The sequence below is a fragment of the Hydra viridissima genome, unplaced genomic scaffold, assembly GCF_058129835.1.
Source record: "Hydra viridissima isolate aposymbiotic clone 2 unplaced genomic scaffold, HvirCarnegie_v1 scaffold_22, whole genome shotgun sequence".
Taxonomy (NCBI): Eukaryota; Metazoa; Cnidaria; class Hydrozoa; order Anthoathecata; family Hydridae; genus Hydra; species Hydra viridissima.
In genome coordinates, this window is record NW_028324321.1 from 133,487 (window position 1) to 156,748 (window position 23,262).

General features: G+C 28.3%; 1 protein-coding gene across 1 annotated transcript; it reads left to right on the forward strand.

Moving 5' to 3' along the window:
- The first annotated feature begins 1,124 nt into the window (after positions 1-1,124).
- Positions 1,125-19,860, forward strand: LOC149876287 (autophagy-related protein 16-1-like). The gene is made up of 21 exons (XM_090075558.1): positions 1,125-1,337; positions 4,785-4,864; positions 4,952-4,989; positions 5,339-5,429; positions 5,600-5,673; positions 8,188-8,278; positions 10,779-10,868; positions 11,076-11,146; positions 11,308-11,376; positions 11,522-11,621; positions 13,318-13,426; positions 13,829-13,899; positions 14,230-14,301; positions 14,416-14,539; positions 15,044-15,104; positions 15,376-15,429; positions 15,623-15,687; positions 15,973-16,057; positions 18,496-18,543; positions 18,754-18,852; positions 19,193-19,860. The coding sequence occupies exons 1-21, from the start codon at positions 1,238-1,240 to the stop codon at positions 19,284-19,286; spliced, it is 1,686 nt and encodes a 561-aa protein (XP_089931684.1). The 5' UTR covers positions 1,125-1,237; the 3' UTR covers positions 19,287-19,860.
- Positions 19,861-23,262: the final 3,402 nt, after the last annotated feature.

Below are 23,262 nucleotides of genomic sequence, written 5' to 3' on the forward strand. Positions count from 1 at the left end.
GAAGAGAGACCAAAACTACTATTGATTGGTTTTGATAAAAACAAAAAAAAAAAAAGCAAGTTGTTACGCTGATAAATGCTTCAGGGTGCCGAAGTCGAAGGACTATCAAAGAAGAACAGTATGCCATTGTATCTTTTCCAGAAGATAAATATATAGATCATATTGTAACTGGTAGCAGCCACACGGTGCTGTAAAAAAAAATTCTGTCATTTATTAATAAAAATTCAGCAGAAATTTGTTTCGCTTTAGTATGTAAAAGCAAGCCTTTACCGTGCCCGGAAACATTTAACTGCTTCAGATTTTAAAGCTATTGTTTAACATAAAGTCTTTTTTCAGATTTTATTGAATCTTATTAAATTTAGACGATGTGCACACTTTACATAAAAACAAATTAGTTAAACTCATTGTAAAGAATATTAATTGAGCTCAAATACTTAAACTATACTTATTCTTTTATTATTACGCTTAAAATATATTTCAACAAGTGTAAATTCTTATTACAATTTTCTTTTTATATTTAAGACCAGCCAAAATTTTTTTTTGATCAAATTTTGGGGGCTTTTTTAAATACTTCTTTAAAATTTAAATAATTTTTAGAATTGGGTCTGAAAAATTAGTTTATTTCTATCATCGCTTATGATGTTATTTCTTAAAAAATCATCATTACGTGAACATCAATTTGAGGTCCGTGAATATATCCCATTATGAGTTTAAAGATTTTACTGGCTTGAAATCCTTTCGCGATATTTTATTGGGTTACAGACTCCAATGGTCTAATGCCAAGGATTTTCAATGATAGCTTATCACCAAAGGATTTAATGCTTAATTCGTTATTTTATCCGATCTACTTGATGTAAAGCATTTATACCCTATAAAAATAAATATGAGATTATATAATTTCTAAGAACTTTTTATTTTTTTATTTTTTTTTTATTTTGAGCTGCATCGTCTGAGAATTTTTTTTGGCATAATTGCTGTTGTTGATTTATTTTGATTAGTTATTTAATTCGTAACTTTTTCGAAAATGTTTATAGCAAACTACGGACTTCATGTCAGTTTTTATAAAGTGTTACAAAGTTTGAAATCAACGGCTTACTAAAGTGTAAATTGCTGCGGAAAAAGTAATTCTGCTTGGTTTAAATTTTTTTTAAATATTGGAATGCGCAGATTTGTTTACTTGAACTTACAATACGGTGAGATGAGGACAAACTGGATACACTAAAATTCTAGATTAAAGATGGCAAATGAATTGCAAGATTGGAGAAAAAGTATTTTAGAACAATTAGAAGAAAGAAAAACTAGAGAGACAAATCCTTTCCAAGAGTTAATAAGTTCACGTAAGAATCTTTTTATGATCGTTGAAAAAATCCTTGTAGACTTATTTTCGTGTGTAAAAATGAAGGTTGTTAGATGGTAAGTTGGTATTCTGTTTTAAAAAATAGGATTTTCGATTTTTTTTTTTTTTTTTTTTTTTTTTTTTTTTTAAATGCAAGAATTTATTTTTAAAAATGTCAAATTTTTTTTCAGTAATTGCATTCATTTAGAAAAAAAACAAACTATGATAGCAACCTATAAAATTGTTAAAAAATATATATATAAAACAAGTTTATTTGTATACACAAGTTTCTTTTCTGTTATAAGGAAACACTTATTTGTTATAACAGTTTTATTTGATTGTGTACCAGCAATATCATTAACATTAATAAAAATGGCATTAGGGTTTAGAAAAAAATAGAGATTGTTTTAATAGAATTTTAAATTAAACAAGTTATTGAATATCAAGAAATACTTGTACAGTTTATTTTGATTTAGATATATTTAAATATATATTTTTATTTTAACCAAGAAAATTCTAAAATTGCATGCTATATACTTCTTACAAGCTTGGTTGTTACAACAATAAAACTTCATTAAAGCCTTTTTTTAACATTGTATTAGATATGATACACTTCTAATGTTATGATAATTATACATGTAATAAAAATAGGATTATTTTTTTCTAGAAATATAAAATGAGAAAAAATGGCCCAAAGATAAATTTTCTTACATACATTTCTTTCTTACATATGTTTCTTATATCCACTAGACTTAATATATTCAATTAACTAATGTATCCAATAAAAGTTAATCTCAAAAACTCCCCAAACTGCAAGTGTATACCACACATCTCAACAAAATTTTAGGACCACATCATTTTCATTTATTAATAGCAACAACTCATAAAAATAATATTAATTAAAATTTACTTAGTTAAAATACACATGAAATAAATTGAAACAGGAAAAAAATTAATATCGATGGTATTTAAATACCGATAGTATTTTAAAAAATAAAGTACTTTGAATTTTTTTAGTTTTTAAAAGACAAAGTTTTAAGACCATTTTAGTTGTTTGTTTTTTGTAAACTAATAGTGAGTTGGTCCACCTTTTTTTTTTTTAACTTCGATAATTTTATTTGGCATTGAATGAATAAGATTTTTTAATTCATCTGAGGTTATTTGATTCTGGTATTCCTTTATTTTTTTTTTAACTGATTGACATTGTTAAATTGCTTTCCATTTATGCTAACCAAACAAACCAAACTACTCTAATGTTTTCAATAGGATAAAAGTCTGAGCTATTTGGAGGCCATTGTAAATCATTTCTTTAATTGTAGTCAATTTTTTGTATGATTCAAGGTATGGATGCTAGCTCTATCCTGTTGAAAAATTGGATGTACAATTCTTATTTTTTTAAAACAAGGTAACAAACTTTCTTTAAGCAGTATAGTCTTCAGAATCTAGAGTACCTTTAACAAATAAAATGCTTGATTTTCCTCTACTTCCAGGCTGCCCAAACCAGTAAACTACCACCTCCAAAGTTATGTCCGGATAAAAATTTTCCTTCTTTTCTTTAATCATGGCATTAATACTGATAACAACCAGGTCCATCTAAATTGAACTTCTTTTCATTAGAACATATAAAATTGTTCCAATCCTTTTTTCAATGCAGTTTCTAGCAAACTCAAGTTTACCTTCTTTTTGTCTTAAAGTAATTGCTGGTTTTCCTTTTAATTTCTTATGATCAATTAATGGATTTGATTTGACTGAATAGTTCAAACACTTGCAACTAATGATAAATCACTCTTTATCTTCTTAGCAATCATTATTGAATTGCTTACTAAATTAAAAATTACTTTTTGAGCCCATTTATTAATTATCTTTTTATGTCCTTTTGTCTTCTTAAACACATTTCCATTTCCTCTATTAAGATAAATATGAACCAGAGTCTTTGATCTGTTTACAATTTTTTCTATTTCTCTATCACTTAGGTTCTTTGAAAAAAAGACCATTAACTCTATCATGCTTATAAATAGTGATATCTTTTACTTTGTCCATTTAAAAAATTAAACAAGATAATCCAAAACAGGTTTTAAAAATTCATAATAAGTTTAATTTATGTAAAAATAGTTTAGAGAAAAGTTCAATCTAAAATGTTTTAAAAAGCAGGCTTAAAATTTTGTCACTTTGGAAATGTAATTTCAATTTAAAAATTTCTTTTTTTTTTTAAGTTCAAATTTTTTAGATATTCATGCATATATATAAGCTATTATTTATTAGAACAATATACTTAAGATTTAAGTAATTATTAAATGAAGAAATTATAAATTTTTCTAAAGTGGTCTTAAAATTTTGACACATAGTGTAATGCATATACTGTGTTTTACTGGTGATTTTTGTTTAAAAAATTTTGTTTATATAAGCATCACCTGAAACATCAAGTAAAATTTAACAGTTAATTGAGATGTTGTTCAAAATATGTTGCATAGTTTGTGTTAGAGCTCTGCATTACGATCGTCCGATTCCGGTTCGTACCGACTTTTTTGTCGGAAGTTCGACACCTACTCATAACAAACTTGGAAATTCTGACTTCCATTCCGAGTCAAGTCGTAACATTTGAATTTCCCGCATTATGAATCGTAAGCTGTCGTAATTTTGCGTAATCTACCTTGGTTCAAGGTTTCAACTAAAATTTTTGCATGATAATGAAATTTATGAGTTGATGTTGAATCTTGGATATCCTAATCTAGTTTTAGTAAATTGAATAAATGAATTATATTATGACTTTAACTGCAATAAATCATTTTTAAGCTTTGACTAAAAGCTTTGTCTTGTTTTATTACGAACTATTACGTTAGATTACGGTTCATACCAACTTAATTCCGACTTTGTCGTAACATGAGGTTAGATTACGGTTCGACTTCGACATTAGGTTGTAACATTAGGTATGATTACGTTCCGAACCGACAAAGTTGGAATTTTTTAGGCTGATGCAGAGCTCTAGTTTGTGTGCAAAAATTTGATATACAAATATTTTACAAATTATTTTCACTTAAAGTTAAGTAAACTTACATGGAGCAGAACAAAGTGAAAATTTGATTCAATTTTTCCTTAATGTTAAAGTTTTTCCAGTTAAAACTTATATTTCCAACTATGTTAAAGTGTTGCATGTTACAGTGTTAATGTTTTAATGACCTTGATTATTAAGAGGACTCCAAAGTTACATTTTTCCATAAAATTGTTTCTATTGTTGGTAGATGGTGAGTTATTACGAGGTTTCAGTGTTTATGTTTTAATGACCTTGATTATTAAGAGGACTCCAAAGTTACATTTTTCCATAAAATTGTTTCTACTCTTGGTAGATGGTGAGTTATTACGAGGTTTCAGTGTTTATGTTTTAATGACCTTGATTATTAAGAGGACTTCATAGTTACAATTTTTGTAAAATTGTTTCTACTCTTGGTAGATGGCGAGTTATTACGAGGTTTCAGTGTTTACAAGTTAAGGAATGCTGAGCTTGAGTTACAAACATATCAACTTAAACAGGTTAGTACCATTTATAAAAAATTTTAGCACATTAAAATTTTTTGTATTAAACTTGTTTTACTAATATTTAATTTTTCTTTTTTCCAGGAAATACTTGAGCTGCAAGGAAGATTAGCCATTGGAGGGTAAATCATTTTTGTATATTTTTTTACATTTTTATTGGGATTATTTTATGGAATTCATTTCTGAAATAAATTTCTATTTTGTCAAAATTTAACCAAACACTTCAATATTATAAGGTTAAAGTAACTTAAATTTTATTCATAAAATATTTCTTAAAACACACCATTTATCAATATGTACCTTACATCACACTTCAACAGAACTAAATTCATGTATACTTTTATAACTCATGATATCATCCAACATGCATTATACTTAAAGTTTATATTTCAATAAGTCTTTGTGTTGATGCTGATTCCCATATTTGCATAAATTTTTTATTTATCATAACCATAATTTATGATCTTTTAGCCAATCCAATGGTTTAATAAATAGTGATAAGGAGATGAAAATTTTTAAACTTCAAGAAGAGTTAACAGAATTGCATAGAACAAAAGGAGAGGTAGATATTACCTGGGTTTTATTTTTTCGTTTAGTTAAAAACTTTGAACATGAAAGACAGAAATGTTAAATTTTTTATTGCAATCTAATTTATTATATTAAATTGTATTGCTTATGGAAATGCATTTAGTTTATGATGTTGATGTTATTACATGTCTTTTTTTGTTTTAGCATGCTCAAAAAATTATTCAATTAACAAGTGAACTAAAAGCAAAAGAGGAACTAAATCAACAAAAGGATATAACGTGTGTACTTCATATTTTTTTAAATAATAATAATATGCAGTAAAGAGCACAACACGCAGTGGGGCAATACTTAATAAAAAGTTTATATGCATTTTGTAATCAGCTTTCTATATATATTTTGCCCTAGTGATAAAGACATTTTATGATCAATAAGATTGTTGATCTATGTTTAAAAAAGAAAATATAGGTAAATATAATTATAGGATATTCATTGAGATTCTTCGAAAATTCAGAAAATTTCCAGATGTTCTAGTTTTTAAACTGATATTTTTTCTTGCAAATTTTTTACAGTTTTAATGAATTACACTGTTATAACATTTTAATTAGTTTTTTGTTAACTTATAATAAAAACTTGATCTCCCAAATGTGCTGCATGTTGGCACTCAATTGAATCAACTGTTATAAACTGTAATAAGTGTAGGAAGATATGGAAATGCTATTGGCTACATCCAGCTGTGTCCCTGGTTATTTGGATGGATTTCAAATAAGGCTTTATTAACTGTTTTTCCCTTCTTTCTGGTCCTAGGTTTTTCTAAGTCTGTTTAAGTCTACAATTTTAAGTTGTTTCACATGAACAAGCATTTGTCAGAAAAATATTACTTATTATTTTTTTGAAAATTTCAAAGTTGACTCCGGAATTTTTTTAATAAATAAATATAAAAATAATAATAAAAAGTTTATAGGGACCCGAAATGAAAAATATAGAGTGGACAAAAAGTCCCTATGCAATTTATAACTAATAGCTTTTGAACAAAATGATAAAAACTAAAAAAGTTTTTTCAATTTAAGGATTATTCTATTCACTTTGTCTACATTAGGTCCACTATTAGAGTTAGTGTTTAACATTAGAATTCACTGCATTTTGCATCATATAAAGTTACTATGCAGTACTCCAGATGCAATGCCAGGTCACTAACATCAATTTAACAAAATGATTTTTATCAGAGTGTCACTGTTTTTGTCAAGGTGCAGATCTTTTTTTGAAATCTGATAAATTGCTCTATACAGTTAAACCAGCTATGTTAAATATCATTGTGTTGATGTTTCAAGGTTATCTGCAAAAATGTGTATTTTTTCAGCCAATTTTCCAGAAATCAGGTTTGCTTGCACATATTTCATCTCAAATTTTCCAAATATTGATCAAATTTAGCCACTAGCACAAACAGTGTATTTGTACCATCGTCAACTCCATAAGTTTGCTGGTATGAAGAGTGGCATTTTAGTTCTGAATAGAATTTAAAAAGTAAACTTAATAAAGAAGTTATTCATTTTTCCATTGGGAAAGAGGCTTTTTCCCCACCCTGTATTATCAGAACTGTAGGAAATTGAACTCACAACCTCTCTGCAGAGGGAATTTATCAAGGGAACAGTGTACAAGGTTCATGCAAGAACTAAAAGAATGATGTAAGGCCATAAAAAAAAGGTTTGAGGTCAAATTCAAGAATAAGAGATTTCGGGTAATTAAGCAAGTATATGATTTTTTTTTCAGTATCTTATTGCTATTTTTTTCTTTTTCACATTTTGAATTTAATTTTATAAATAGAAGTTCTGTATATATTTATATAAAGCTAGTGGGATCTGTTTATGAAAATAAAGGTCCTACCAACAAAAATAGTTAGCTGACCATCTGTTCCTTTCCAGGAGTATTAATTTAAGGAGATTCTTACAGGTGCAAAAAGAAGGACAGTGATATCACTGATAACAGTGCTTCAGTTAATTATCAACATCACTCAAATCATATAACTGAAGAGTGTTCAAAGAAATAGTAAATTCACCTCAAATTCTTGTCTAACTCTTGCTTAAATAATTGGACCCACCCAAATCCAAAATCATTGCTCTAGAAAGGATATTTCCACAGGAGAGTATTTCTGTTATGTTCACTTTTTATCAGTTAATAGGAATGAAGATATAGTGAAAAACTTTCCTCAAAATTCTACTGCAGACTAATGATGTTTACTTTTCTAAAAGTAACTTATGGAAAGATAAACTGTTTTCAAGTATTGTCAATGTTTTTGTAAACCACAAACCTGTAATCACTTCAAGAGATTGCAAAATTGCAACTGTATTGTCTGGTAAAACAATACAGATGCAATTTTGCAATCTCTTGAATTTACTATGTTGCACTATGTGCAGATCCACCTCATGAGATGACCTAAGTTGATAAGGTAGAACGCTAAATTGGAGTTGGTCTGTCATTACAATGTTTTTTGCAAGTTTTTTTACTTCTGGAAATTAAGGACAAAAAGAATAAAATGATTAATCATATAGCATATAGCAATATACCAATATAGCATATTGCAATATAGCAAATAGCAATCTAACAATATACGTAGCATATAGCAATCTATCAATATACCATATAGCATTATAAAACAAATTTATTCTAAATGTAGATTGTTTGGTTAAGGTAATCTTCTAATCTTCTTGATTGAGCAAATTTATCTTTTAATTTGAATGGTAATTATCTCACTGTTTTTTATACATTAAATTTATGAAATTATTTATTTCCTTTAGAATACGAGATAACCACATTCAAATGGATATTATTCTTTCTGAAAATGGACGTCTTCTCTCTTATATTTCTGAATTGGAATCAGCCAATCAGGTTGCATGTTTTCATTTTAAAAAACAGTATTAAAATTATACTCAATAGGTGGATTCTTTTAGTCATAAATGATAAAAATGATACATGTATACACACATACATACATACATACATACATACATACATACATACATACATACATACATACATACATACATACATACATACATACATACATACATACATACATACATACATACATACATACATACATACATACATACATACAAACATACATACATATATAAATGATAAAAATGTAATAAATAACTAGTTTATAGTAAATTTATAGTGTGGCTTCTTCATGATTACCATCATGCATTTTGGTTATGTAAAATGATATACAAAATGTTTTGTGTTGTAATATCTATGTATGTGAATTATATTTTATTATAGCATGATTACACCGTGTAGCAAAGGTTTTGTCTTTGAGTTAAAATTGTTATTTTCCATTTCCTTATGTCTAGAAAACATGAAAAAATACTTGTATTCATTTCTACTTTTGGTTTTGTGTCCAGGAAAATGATATTTATGAAATTTACCTATTGTCATAAGGGAAAAAGTGGCAAGTTTAAAATTTAATATGCTCTAAGTAAATAGAAAATATCATATGATGCACTAGTTGCGTTTATTTATTCTAGAATTACACAAGTGATGCAATAATTTAGTCCATTATTTTTTTAGTATAATATCCTTGGTAGTGGATTTCAAAGCTCAATATATCCTGGTGGAAGCGCTCAATCTTAACTCTTGTATTCTTCTTTGAGCTGGATAGTGTGAGTGAGGGGGAGAGATGGATACTTTATCCCATTATGACTGCACTGCATTGAGGCTTCTGTATAAGCTTTGATAAAGAGCTGCCACTCTCTCCCCATTGGGGTTGAGAGTAATTCCAATTGCCTCAAACAGACCAGTCATATTGTGGCAAAAGCAAAGCTCATCTTCATAAGTGAAAAAACTTTCAAAATCCTGGTGATGCATTCTCTGGTCTAATTTATGTGCATTTTTATCTTGCAAATTCAACTACTTGAGTCGTGAGACCAAGATCTTTGATCAAGTCATTGATGTCTTGTTTGGGGTAGTATGGATTTCTCTGCTCAGTTATGTCTCTAAAATCTAAGTCAGTGTCTTCATCTACTTCTGAACTACTTTTTCTTTGTAAACACTGCTGCTCTCTCTTAAGAGTAGGTACTCTGTTCCAATCTGTAAAAAAAGCAGAATGAAAACGCAATTGTTAACATAAGCTAAAAAATATGGATATTTCTGGTATTGGAAATGTTAAAATATACATATTTATATATATACATTATCATTATAATAAAAACTAAATAACTAGTTAGGTTTATTTAAGTTAAATAAACCTAGCTAATTATCTAGTTTGTACTATAGTAATATATTCGCACTTCTTATTCTACACTGTATTGAGCACTTTTACTGGAAATGTTAACATAATTTCTACAATGCAAATATATATATAGTTGTTTTTACTTTTCAGAGTTTTTCTGCAGAGTTTGCAGGTAAAATGAGGTGCCCAAGGTTTGTCCAGATTCCTGACAGGCATGCGAAAATATGCTTTGTATGCCTCACGCATTTTTAGACATCTTTCCACAGATTAATTTTTAGCTCTAGTTTTGATAAACTCACCACAGACAAAGCAAAATGTGTCTGCCAGATGCAAACAACTTCTCAATGCTATTCAAATTAAATGATTGATCTTCAAATATGATTTTTTCTTTTTTTTCTTATTTACCAATAATACAAACTAAAGTGTTGGTTTCAGTCGCCTGTGTTTTTATACTTGTATGACTACTCTTAGACAGTTTGAGAATGTGCTATAAAGTTCTGGAAGTTTCTTGAAAGTTCTAAAGGTTTCTTGAAAGTTCTAGAATATTCTGGAAAATTTTGGATCATTTGGACAGTTCTAGCACTTTAGGAATGTTCTAGAAGAATAACTAATTATTCAATACGAATTGAGAACTTTCTTGTAGCACACAACTTTCAAAATATCATTGTCTCTGTCACAGAAACAAAGTTTTTGTGGAACAATATTTTCTTTTTTTTTTTTTTTGGCGAAACAGGGTAGAAAAACACATTTTCAATCCAAGGAGAAAACAAAAATAAAAATTTGTTACATAATGTTATGCCTCTAATAGAAAGTTAACAAAAAATACCTTTTAGCTGTGCTAATAAAACATATATAAGAATCTTTTTATTTTTACAACTGGAAATGATAGTAAGTTTCTTGTAATAAACTTTTACTTGAAATCCCTCATTTTTAAAATCATTCACATTTTCAAATCATATTTTCATCCCTAGTTCTCATTTTTACTATGTGTAATCCTCTCCTAACCTGATGTAACCCTCTCACGACCTGGTAATCTTACTCTTCTTTATTTTTATAGGTAATATTTGCTATGATTTTCTAAATTTTCTGATTTCTCTAAATATTCTTTTACTAAAAGTAAATTATATTTATATTACACCTTAATAATATTTAAAGGTTATTAAAGATGAGCACCAAGCCCTTCAACTTCTTTGCAATTCAACCGAAGAAAAGTACAAAAACCTCCATATTGAATTCCAAGAGTTGGTAAACAATTGTTATTACTTCTTTGTAAAACTTACATTGTAAAAATTAAACTTTTTGCCAATAGTGTTAAATGCAATATTTTCACTTGAATTATTTGAATAATTAGTTTTAAATAATTAGAGTAATTACTTTTAAACTTAGGTTTTTAATTTAGTTTAAACACAAACAACCATCGGCTATAAATTCTTCATTTTCACTTTTTTTGAGGTTCAAAGATGCATGCATCAAAAAGCACAAGAAGCTGATCTTCTCAATATGCAAAATGAAGTTTTAGCAAGGTGTTTATTTGTTCATGAGGGTTCATGTTTGTTCATTTGTGTTTTTTTTTCGTCTTTATTGAGTTTCTTGGTTTGTTTATCAATTATTTAATGATTTTTTCAAATATTAATTGAATTTGTTTGGCTAATTTTCAAATATTATTTGAAGTTTTTTCTTACAGTAAGAGACAACAAAAGCTTCAGCAAGAATTAATTGATGCTGCAAATGAGTCTATTGTCCTGCCTTCTGCGTAAGAATATAAATTAGTCAGGCTTTTGGCCAATTAGTTCTGTTTTAAGTTTTAGGTATCTAAGTTTTGTATTTTAAAAACCAAATCACTTGAATTGCAAAATCTGAAGTCTGGAAAATTTCAAATAAAGTCATTTACTTTATAGTTCAGTAAGTCCTGAAAATGGAAGGAGACCACGCAGCTATACAAGCATTACTGGAATGGTTTGCTTAACTTCTGTTCCTGATCGACCTATGCAGTCAACAGTAAGTAACTTTAAGGAAGTAACAATTATGTATGAAGCTTGTTTGATGTTTATTTGCCAACCATACTTTTTATATAATAAAGCATGCTTTTAATGTTTGTATTTTTTTCAAGTTATCTAATTACACTGGTCAATTTTTTTTTTTCATCAATAACCTAAGTAGGAGAACCAGAACAAGCTGTGAAGAATTTTAAACCTCTCAAATATGCATTTATTTTTTCTTCAGCATGTTTCTGAGATAAAGGTTTTTTTTTGTGTGTTAAAATTTGGTTATTTTACATTAATTTTCTAATCAAAATTTAATATTACAAATATTTTCTTTTTCAGCAATTGTTTCTATGTAGGATTGTTTCTATGTGGGATTTTGGTTGTTTTGTATTTAATATTCTAATATTAAAGTAATAATGTAAAATTATAATGTGATGTTAATATATTAATGTGAATTATTGTTTGTTATTGTTAATTTATTACTAAATTATTGTCAAATTCACTTTATTAAAGTTGCCATAGCAACAGCAGTAGTAAAGTAAATGTTCAAATCATAAAGTGAATAACAATAATAAAAAATAAAAACATATATTAATATGTCATTGTTATTCACTGTAAGAGATTTTGTAATATGCTGTATAATGCTACAGTGAATATTATTGTGATACCAAAGTAAAACAAATCTGTTATATTTTGGATATTGACTTGGTTAACAGGACAAGACTTGGGCACCTCATATTATCTGTACTTTGTTCTCAAACGGTTTGATGATTGAATAGATATCAGCGATTTTCATTTTTGAAATGATTTTCAACCAACTGTATTAAGAAAATCATCATCATCATCATCATCATCAATATCATCACTATCATCAATCTTAAACTGCCATCAGACAATAAATTTCTAGCTCCTATTTCTTCACAAGATGGAATCAAGATCCAGACTATAGTCCTGATGGTGGAAACAACCTTTAAATATTTAGCCAAGAAGAGCTCAATGAGCTCAGTAATCTAATAAGATATATAACTTTGTCAAAAGATAAAGCAAAACTTCTAAGCTTCTAAGATGAAGAATAAACATTTGCTACAGAAAGATATCCTAGTATATAGTTATTATAAATTAAATATGGATCTTGACACGTTTTTCAAAACAAGCGGCTTTCTTTCAAATAAAAAAGGCTTTCAGTACCTGGTTTCCATATCTCCAAGATTCAGTTCAGCTATGCTGAAAGGAAGTATTTTCATTGAACCCCAGATAAGGCAAATAATGAAAAATGAAAGATTCAAGAGAAACCTTGATGAAATGTAGCTGAGTAGATGAAAGGTGTTTAGGTGGATCTATGAAACTTGCAGGAGAAACCACATCTCTCCTGCATGCTGTTCAGAGTTTACTCAATGCATATCACATACTTTTAATCAATCTTTTAGATTTAGAAAAAAAATATAAAGTTTTTCTAAATTATTTCAAGAAGAATATTTTACTAAATATCAAACTTTTTATCAAATAAAAATAATTCTCATAGTTACATAAAAAATCTCTTTAAGCATAGCCACAAAATTAAAGTTGCTTAATAGTTGCACACATTTTACCTCAAAGAGGTAGTGATAGCTTTGTGCTCCTTTCCTTTCAATTAGCCCTGTATATTTGTTTTTTGTGGTTTTATCTTGTGCACTTATTAATTTCAAACTTCTTTCTTGAAAATAAATTAGGAATGCCATGAAGGAGAAGTTATGACAGTACGTTTTAGTCCTTCAGGCAAATACTTTGTAACTGGTGGTTCAGACCGAAAAGTAAAAGTTTGGGAAATTGATGGAAGAGGTATTTTTAATACATTTTTTGAGGAGTGTAAATGAAAGTAATATTATGAAACTTCTTTTTGTTATTATGTAAGTTATATTTTGAATTAATTAACTTTCTTTGTTTAAATAAAAATTAATTTTTTTAATTTAATCTAATTATGCAATATTATTTTAGACAGTTTTATTTATTAAAATAGTTTAAGCCTGTCCAAGTTGGTCAGGAAGTTTAAGACTTTGAAAAGGTTCTAAAAATGACTTTTATACAAGTTTGTTTTTTTATTAAATATAGAGAAAATAGTTATTTTTGGATGATTTTTGAAACTAGTAGTTTACTAACAGGTTTTAATTGACAAATTTGTGTATATAGTGTTGTTGTTTTTTTTTTTGTTATTTTTTTAAAATTAGCTTTCTACTTTTTTAGGTTCCTTTCGTGAAATAGCAACTTTGACAGGTTGCCGACAATCTGTAACATGTACAAGATTCGACATCCTGGTGAGACATTTTAAGCTATTGTTGTTTTAACGATAATGTAATAACATTAATAATGTAATGTTTTAATGACTTTATAAATGGTTTACAAAATAGTTATTAAAATTTGTACCTAACCAAGTTTTGCTTTTGTCTTCAAAGTATTCTTCAAGTTTAAGACAAAAAGTCATTAAATATATACATTTAAAAAAAACTTTATATGAAAATAAAATGATAAAAAATCACACACATGGTTTTAGAGTTCTCTTTTTTTTTTTTAAAAAAAAAAAAAAAAAAAAAATGTTTTATCTGTTTTATAATGTTGTTTTTTTTTACTATTATTTAAAAATTCAGGAGAAATTGATCTTGGCTGCCTCAAATGATAATGCCTGTTGGATATGGAGTATAAATGATCTGAGATTGCGAGTAATAAGCTTGTGATATTTAATTATCTTACTGTATATCTTTGTAACAATACCTTTATAAGCAATCAGACAATGCAATCATATGAAGTAAAAACAGATCAATACTTTCATTTAGCACACTCTGACAGGACACAGCAATAAAGTAATGACTGCCAAATTTCTTGGAACCGACTCAAGCAAAATAGCTTCTGGAAGTTATGATAGAACAATAAAAATATGGGATTTAAGAAGCAGAGTTTGTAAGTTTAGTGTGTATGTATTCATAGGGCATATTAAGCAATTTACATTCATCTTAAAATGTTTTTTGAGCCTATATCTTTTAATTTAATGGAACTAGTAATCAATCATATTTCCCACTACTGAATCTTATTTCCCACTATTTTACTGAATCAGAATCAATTTTCCAGCTGCAAGATCCATTCCCTGTGAAATTATATCCAATGATATTTTCCCTAAGTAATTGAAAAATAGAAAAAAGTGGGCTTCTAAACTTTCAGTTTTGTGTTTTGTGTTTGTGGACAGACACATACCTTCAGAAATGTCAGGAAGTCTAAATTCAAACTTCAACTTTAATGACACATCCTATAAAGCAATAAAACATTTTAGCACAAAGTCATTACAATTATAAACTGTACCACATAAAACATTTGCCAAAGCCCCTATGTGTGAATGTGCATTTGTGTTGATTCATTAATAGAAAATTTGCATACAATTTTTTTTTTCCACCTTTCATAATTAAATAGGTACCAAAACAATATTTGCAGGATCAAGTTGTAATGATCTGGTTACATCAGATATCGCTGGGTAAAGATTGTTACTTTAATGATTTCTTTAATGATTTCTTTAATGATTTTAATGATGTTCATTTTTTTTTTTTTATCTTATGTTCATTATTCTATCTTATGTTCATTATTTTCTAGTCTTTTCTTTCCTTTTTTTTTTTTTTTATCTGTAACTTAGTCATGTTTTACCTATAATCTTCAAAAGTTCTGCTGAGTTAATGCTAAGAGTAGAAATTCTGCTGAGTTAATGCTAAGAGTAAAATCTTTTTGAAATGTTACTGGAAATGTTTTAGAACAACGATCATAAGTGGCCATTTTGATAAAAAAATTCGCTTCTGGGATATAAGGTAGAATTGTAACTTTGGTATGGCTAACCTATGTATGGCTTTTTGTTTATTCATAAAAAGCAAAATTTCAATTAAGTATTGGAATTCCTTTTTTTTTTTTTTTTTTTTGATATTATTTTGTAATATTTTCATTTGTAATATTAATTTATACTACTTATTACAATTTTAATATTAATACAAATTTAAAATTAAGATGTGAACAAAATTCCAACGAAATCCAACTTCAAGGAAAGGTCGCATCTTTGGATTTGTCTCAAGGTGTCATCATAATTTTTAATACTTTTTGTTTTAAATGTTGAGATATTTTTTATACTTAACTTATATGTTCTTATGTTTTCAATGTTGCAATGTTTTTTTAAAAGCATTCTTCTGTTATTAGTTTGGTTTTATGGTTCGTTCATTATCTTCTTTTGTGCTTACAATTTAGAATTATTTTTTTATCACAGACCATTTGCAAGGTTCTTTGTTCAATGTTAAAAATATAAATATTGCCATCTTGAAGTTTATCATTATAATAGTTTGTTTTAATTTTTTGTTTTAAAGATACGAACTATTTGCTTGCTTGTACCCGTGATGACTCACTAAAACTTATTGATTTGAGAAGAAATCAAATTGTATCTACATACAGGTTGGTTTTATATTGGTAAAATTAAATAATTAGACTGTATAAGTAAGACCCTTTTAAGTGAATAATTTATTTGAATAAGTAAGACCAAAAGCTAAGTAATTAAAGTGATTTATTACGACCAATAAAGTAAATATTTAAGTTAATTAACTCAAGTAAATAAGTATTTATTTTGGTCCAAAATTTTGTTATAAATTAATAAATTGTTGATATTTAAAAAGTTATTGATAAAATTAGTTTCATTCTTATATTAAAAAGTCTGGTCTTATAAATTTTTTCAAAATTTTAAAAAGTACTTATTTTTTCACTTTTTTTTCATTTTTTCAAAAAAAAAAAAAAGTTTCTATTGAAATTTTTTAAAACCAAGTTTATTTTTTGTTAGGTGCCTTTCAAAACTTTAATAATTTTTTTTTCTTTTTTTTTTTTTTTTTTTTTTTTTTTTACAGTCTCATTTTTCTGTATCTTAACTCACTGAACTTTTGCTTAAAAACCAGAACAACAAAAAAGACATTTCACTATGTTTTTAAAAAGGGCACTCCAAAGTCAAAAAGTCTATTTTTGCATACGCAACTTTATATTTATTATTTTTATTTGTTAATGTGTATAATAAAACAAGCAAAGTAAAATAGAACTCACAAATTAATTATCTGATACATGCACTTATTGGTCAGAAGAAATTAACTTTGCAGATTCCCTTTTTTTATGCAGGCAACATACAGTTCCTGCATCACTTTGATTGCATATTCTCTGCATTGATAACTTCTCAATATGATCACTTCTGAATGATCTCGATATGATCTCGATATGATCACTTCTGAGTGATGGATGGCTGATTGTTATTTTCCAAAAGAATTTTTTTTAGTATTTTTTTTTTTTTTCAATTTTTCTGACAATTTTTCTTTAAGTCATTTTTATTTCATATCTTGATTAGTAAAATCATGAAATGAATCTTTACAACAATCTTGTTGAAGACAAAAGAATGAATACAAGGAAAGTGAGAATGGCTCTTGAATTCCATTCGGTATTTCTTATATCAGGATTTCTCTGAGAAAAATCAGTGGAAAATTAAGGAATCTATGTAAGATGATACAAAACTTTTTTTTCAATTTTCCAGCTGCTATCTTTCAAATGCAGTGCATCCAGTTTTACGTCTGTTTTTTCATTTTTAAGTACAACTACCTGATATTCACTTTCTCAAAAATTTTCTTTCCCATCAAAATGCAGAGACCATTGTTCCATATGTAACTTTTCAGCCATTTCTTTATTTTAACAGCCTCTTTGAATATTAACTTAAAGGTTATTGCTTGACTTGGAGTTGGGATGTCAATACCATCATGTGACACTTGCTCTTACTTTAACAGCCTTATCTGTTGATGTCACCAAGTTGGTTGCAGCTTTGCTCTTATTATATTTTCTGGCTGGTAGAAAAGTATGCCAATCTTCATATTTTTTGTCAAGACTCAGTACCACTACCACTAGGAAAAAGATTGCATTTTATCTTTTTAAAAGGTGATTTGTTTTCTATCTTCGCCTTTTATTCTTTTCTATCTCCACTTCTCCTTTGTTTTCCACTTGTTGATAGTAATGTTTTCTAGTCCATATATAATTGCTCTCCAGTATTACAGAATAACTTATCTTGTGTGACATGTATTTTTACTGAAAAAAAGTGCAAATGTAAACGAGTATAAAGTTGAATTTTGAAAATAGTTCTTATGTTTTAAAAAATAATATGTACCGTACTTCAAAAGTAAAAATAAATAATTACCTTATGGTTACTGTGACGAATATCTTCACAAATAATTTTTTAAAGTCTATTGCTACAAATTACACAGCATAGCAGATTGCTGTAAGGTTGCAGAACTTAGCAGATTAGTGTAGCAAAACATAGCAAATTGGCCTAAGATTGAAAAAGGTTCATATACCGGCAAAACAGACAAAAGTTTCTGCAGTATTATTTTAAAAAATCAAAATATTATTTAGAACAGCCAACAATTTTTCATATACTTAGAGAGTACTGCTACTTACTAGTTCTTACCTTAGGTAAATTCTAATTCCAAGTTTTCTTTTAGGGTGACCGTTTTAAAAACTTTTGAGGAATTTTTGTTGATTTTTTTTTTTAATGTTTATTCATTTATGATACAGGAAATCATTTGAACAATTTTAATGTCATACATAAATTGATTAAAACTTCTACAATTTCCATTATTACATTATTTGATTTAAATTATTCTAATGAATACTCACTTTCATTAGCAATGAATTCTGATTGTAGTAATGAAAACTGGATAAACTGGATTAACTAATTTGCTTAAATTGGCTCATTTCGCTATATTAGATGGTTGTCTCTAGTAAAATAATCTGTTTATTGTTTGATGTGTTCTTTACTTCAAGATTTTTTTTATATTACGAATCGCTTTTAAAGTCAGAAATTTTATTATCAGAGCTGAAGGGTTTAAAGTTGCGTTTGATTATACAAGGGCGTGTTTCAGGTATTTTTTTTTTTTTTTTTTTTATTTTTTTTTTGTGGTATGTTTTTTTTGTTGAATAGACAAATCCATAGTATTAAAATATCGGTGTAAAGTGTTCAAGTTTTGTAGATTTGTTGATGAAGTTCAAGTGTTTCAGTTTTGTAAGGCTCAATAAAAAAGGATATGTTGTTATGAACAATCAATACTAAACATTGCTTTCGGGTTTTTTAGCCCAGATGCTCAATATGTATTATGTGGTTCTCACGACAACAACCTGTACGCGTGGAGCACGCGCACAAATCAACTCGAAAAAGTTCTTAAGGAGCACAAGTAAGAAAGTTTGTTAATCTGCTGAATTGTTCTCGCTCATTACTAAAACTAAACAAGGCAAATCATATCAGAATCCAAATTCGTGTTTGTAGATAAACTGAAAATATCTTTAAATAAAAAAAGAAGAAATAAAGAAAAGAAGATTTTGATTTGAAAGAAAAATAAAGAAAATTATGGTGTTTTTAACTTTTTTCACCTCTCTTGGCAAACTTCCTATAGAATTTGGATGTTTTTTTTTTCGTTTTTTTGTTTTTTTTACGTATTTTATCTTTAAAATTTCCTGGCGTAAGATGAATTTATGACGTAAGATGAATTGATGGCGTTTATAAATTTTATTAAGGAGTTCAGTGGTTGCGACAGCTTGGCATCCAAACGGATCTTGCATATTATCATGTGACAAAAACAAGCACGTGATCTTATGGACTGACTTTTGACAGTCTTTTACTGTTGTTGTCTCTGCGTTATGAACATATGAAAGAGAACGAGTTGTCGAGACTGCAGCTTCTGCTTTGGGTACCAACTATTATCAAACATACAGGCTTATTTAAAAGCAAATGTAGATGGGTTTCCTATTGTTTCGCATTGCGTTATATCTATGGAGGCGCCTCCCGGTTTTGTTTAGGCGAGAGAAATCCTTTACTTTTAAAGATATCGAGTGACGAAGCACAAAACCAACGAAGTTAACCAAGGACCGTGGGTGAACAGCAACTAATGTTGTATATATGCACTTAATCTCCGACATTTTTTTGCTTGCAAAGCCTGCATCATGGCGAAAGAAAAACTAAACTTGAGATAAGCTGCTTGAGATTTATTTTTAAAGGTTTAATAGATTTTAAAAAGTCCTTTGGGAAAAATAACAAAGTGATTTTAAATCAATTATATTTATGCCTAATTTTTCATAAATTACTTTCTAACGACATTTTTTCTATATGATTTTTTGTATTTATTTAGAGAATAATTGTATAATATAAAATCTCTAAGAATTATTTTGCTGTTTTATGTACAAAATGGCGTCTTAAATACGTTTTTCTCGTACAAAAAAAATTTTTTTGTAACGTTGGTGAGATCTTTTTCTCGAGCCCAGTTTGGAGAACTGCCTGAACTTATCTTAGTGTTAGGCTCCACCTTGTGTTGATACAAGAAAGGATGCTTGATTCCCTTAACCTCGATTACCTTCCCACCACCAGGGTTTGAGCGAGATTCTCTCTTTTTGATGTCAGTTTAAGTACAACTTACAAGAGAATGCAATATGTTGAGTGTATGTACATAAATATCATATATAAATATATATAGAGAGAGAGGTGAAGTGGGGGCATAACAGCCCCCGTAACGTTTAGGTTAATGAAGTATGAAAATAAAAACAGTATGCGTTTTTTTAACAGTGTATTTCGATAAACACATCATTAAGCTTTTAATTGCTGCAATTAAGAAAAAAATAAAAAAGTTTTTGAAAATGTTATAACACAAAAATTAGACTTAAAGAAAAAAACGGTTATGCCCCTATAGTGAGGCACAACCGCATATTTATTCTCCTAATTTGAATACATATAGGTATATATATTTAAATTAGGAAATGCATAATTATATACCTACAATATCTGATAATCACCAGATATACATAAATGTTATGTTTATGTATATCTGGTGATTATTATATATTGTGTAATGTAATATATGTTATTACATATTGCTAAAAGTATAAATCGATATCTTGTTATATTTAATATGAAAAGATATCGATTTACACTCTTAGCTTTGAATTTTAATCAAAAACTCATTTATAAAAATTAAATAAAAAAATACGAAATCTTATTTCCGACATTTCAAAACAATACTACATTCTATTTAAGTTTTTACATGAAGCATTCAACTGAGACGATTGTGGTTATTGTCAAGTGACGATTGTGATTATTTGATATTTGTCATCGTTAGACAATATTCTGCCCCAGATGACAGTTTTTAAAAAGAATGCAGTTTCATAGGTTGCTCATTAAGTTATGGCGATGTCAAAAACGGTTTTTACTTGATGAAGTAATGCTGATAATAAATGTTTCACACTAAAATCAAATATTGCTTAATCCTCAAAAAATGTCTGCAAAAATATGATGTAAAAATAATATTTTTATCAAAATAGATATTATTATGTACAACTTCTCAGAAACGCAACAGGAGTTCTTTTTGACATAATCGAAGTGAAGGAAACTGATTTACCGACGCATGGTATGCTTTTTGTCATGTTAGGTAACATTTTTCAAAGGGAAATGTTGAAAAACGGTTATTCCTCCATATGCGGTTATGCCCCCACTTCCCCTATATATATATATATATATATATATATATATATATATATATAGTATTGTAGAAATTATGTTAATACTTCCAGTAAGAGTGCTCAATACAGCGTAGAATAAGTAGAGCGAATATATTATTATTATAATACAAACTAAATAATTAGCTTGGTTTATATTACATTACTTAAAGTTTCACGCAATAGCGATCATCAGATGTTATAAACCGTAAAAAGACGTAACGACAAAAAAATACGAAAAAAATACGAAAAAAATACGAAAAAAATACGAAAAAAAGTGCTATGGAGTGTCTGCTATGATGGCATTAAAGTTTTTTATTAAAAATTTATTTTCATGGCGGCACTTTGATGTTAACTCGCTTCTTTTATTGAGCAAGCCTAGTTTCGACGTAATGATGTGGAACTTTTCAGTCAAGCACAAATTACAGTGATTGCCACCAGGTTTAAATGGTTCTGCCTGATCGAGAATGTTCCACGTAAGGATGGGTTCTAAACCTTTACTTTTACACTCCCATACAAATTTAGAAAGTTCCGTGGAGTTTGCTTTACTTTCATAACGAAAAGAATTCCTATGCTTATACCATCTGTCTTTAAAAGTTTTTTCAGTTAGACCAATGTAATAATGCCCCTTTTCTTGCTGCTGGGTTTTTACATTGCAAATATAAATAAGGTTTTTCTTAAGGCATTTTCCATTTAGTGGGCATGTAGCGGTTTCTCGGCAATTGCATGATTGGCTATTATTGTCAATAGTATAAGATAGTATTCTTTTGTTATGAGCAGTAATAATTTTCTTAACATTTGGGAGGCAGCTGTAGCTAACTTTTACGGTGTTCCGGTTAAAAAGTTTGTGGAATTTATGTTCTTTAGGAAAGCATTTATCAATTAAACCCAAAAATGTCTTTGCTACGTTTGTTCTAACGTTCAGTGAGAACGGAGGGTTAAACCAAATAACGTTTCGTTTTCGAGATCTTGCACCACGTTTTGGCATGTTTTGATTGAAAAAAATTCTTTCTTTAAATCCGCAGGAATTGAGAGCGTTGTTATAAGACGGTGCGGCTCCATTAAAAACCTCTTTGTTTGAAGATATATTGCTGATGCGGTTAGAAATCATTTTCGGTATTGATTTGATGATATTAGGTGGGTGATTGGAGTTGACGTTAATATATATAGGGTTATCTCCTGGTTTTCAGTAAGGTTGAAAAGTGCTGTCAAGGAGATTGAGTGTGGTATCGAGGAAGTTTACAATTTTTAAATTAGATCTAATAGTGATAGTAAGGTTGAATTTATCTTTAAAAATGTTAACAAAATTTTTCTTTATTTTTTCTGACTGAGGGCCGCTGATATTATAGAAGCAGCAGAGACCATCATCTCTATATAGTCCTGTGGTGTTGATCCCGTATTCTCTGGCAATAGTATATAATATGAATAGGCCTACTAACTCGCACAGTTCGGCTCCGTCAAAACTTCCCATTGTAACGTCAAAATCAGGGTCGCCTGATTTTTTACTCCACATATTATTTCCTGTGAAAAGTAAAGTTTTCCTAGTATGGTAGATGATATTGATTGATTCATCAGGAATTATGGTGAACTTCTTAGCGTGTGTTAAAGAATCTTGAAGTAATTGTTTTGAAATAGAAGGGTAAAACTCATTAATGTCGTATTGAATGAAAGTACATAGCTTTTTGTCTGGTATGGACTTGAACCACTCTATTACTTCGCTTGTGTTATGCCATTGGTGCACGAGGGTGGCTTTTCTCACTCTGCTATTAATATCATCTAATAACACTTTGCTAATTTTCCCGAGTTCTGGTTTAGCGGGGTTTATTAAACGGCACTGAGGATTATTGACAAAATTTTCCTTGTGGTCTTTTAGGGTAATAAATGCTGTGTTCATGGCTAGACATTCTATTCTATCGTCTATGTCCAAATTTTTCGCAATTTTTTTAGCCTCAATATTAATACTGTTATACTGTGTTATATCAGACTTTTTGTATGTTTTAGTAATGTTTTCAGTATAAAGCTTCTGATACGAAGGTTTATCTAGCTCATATATGTTTCTAGTTTTATCTGCAAAGACGAACAAGTTATTTGAAGATTTTACT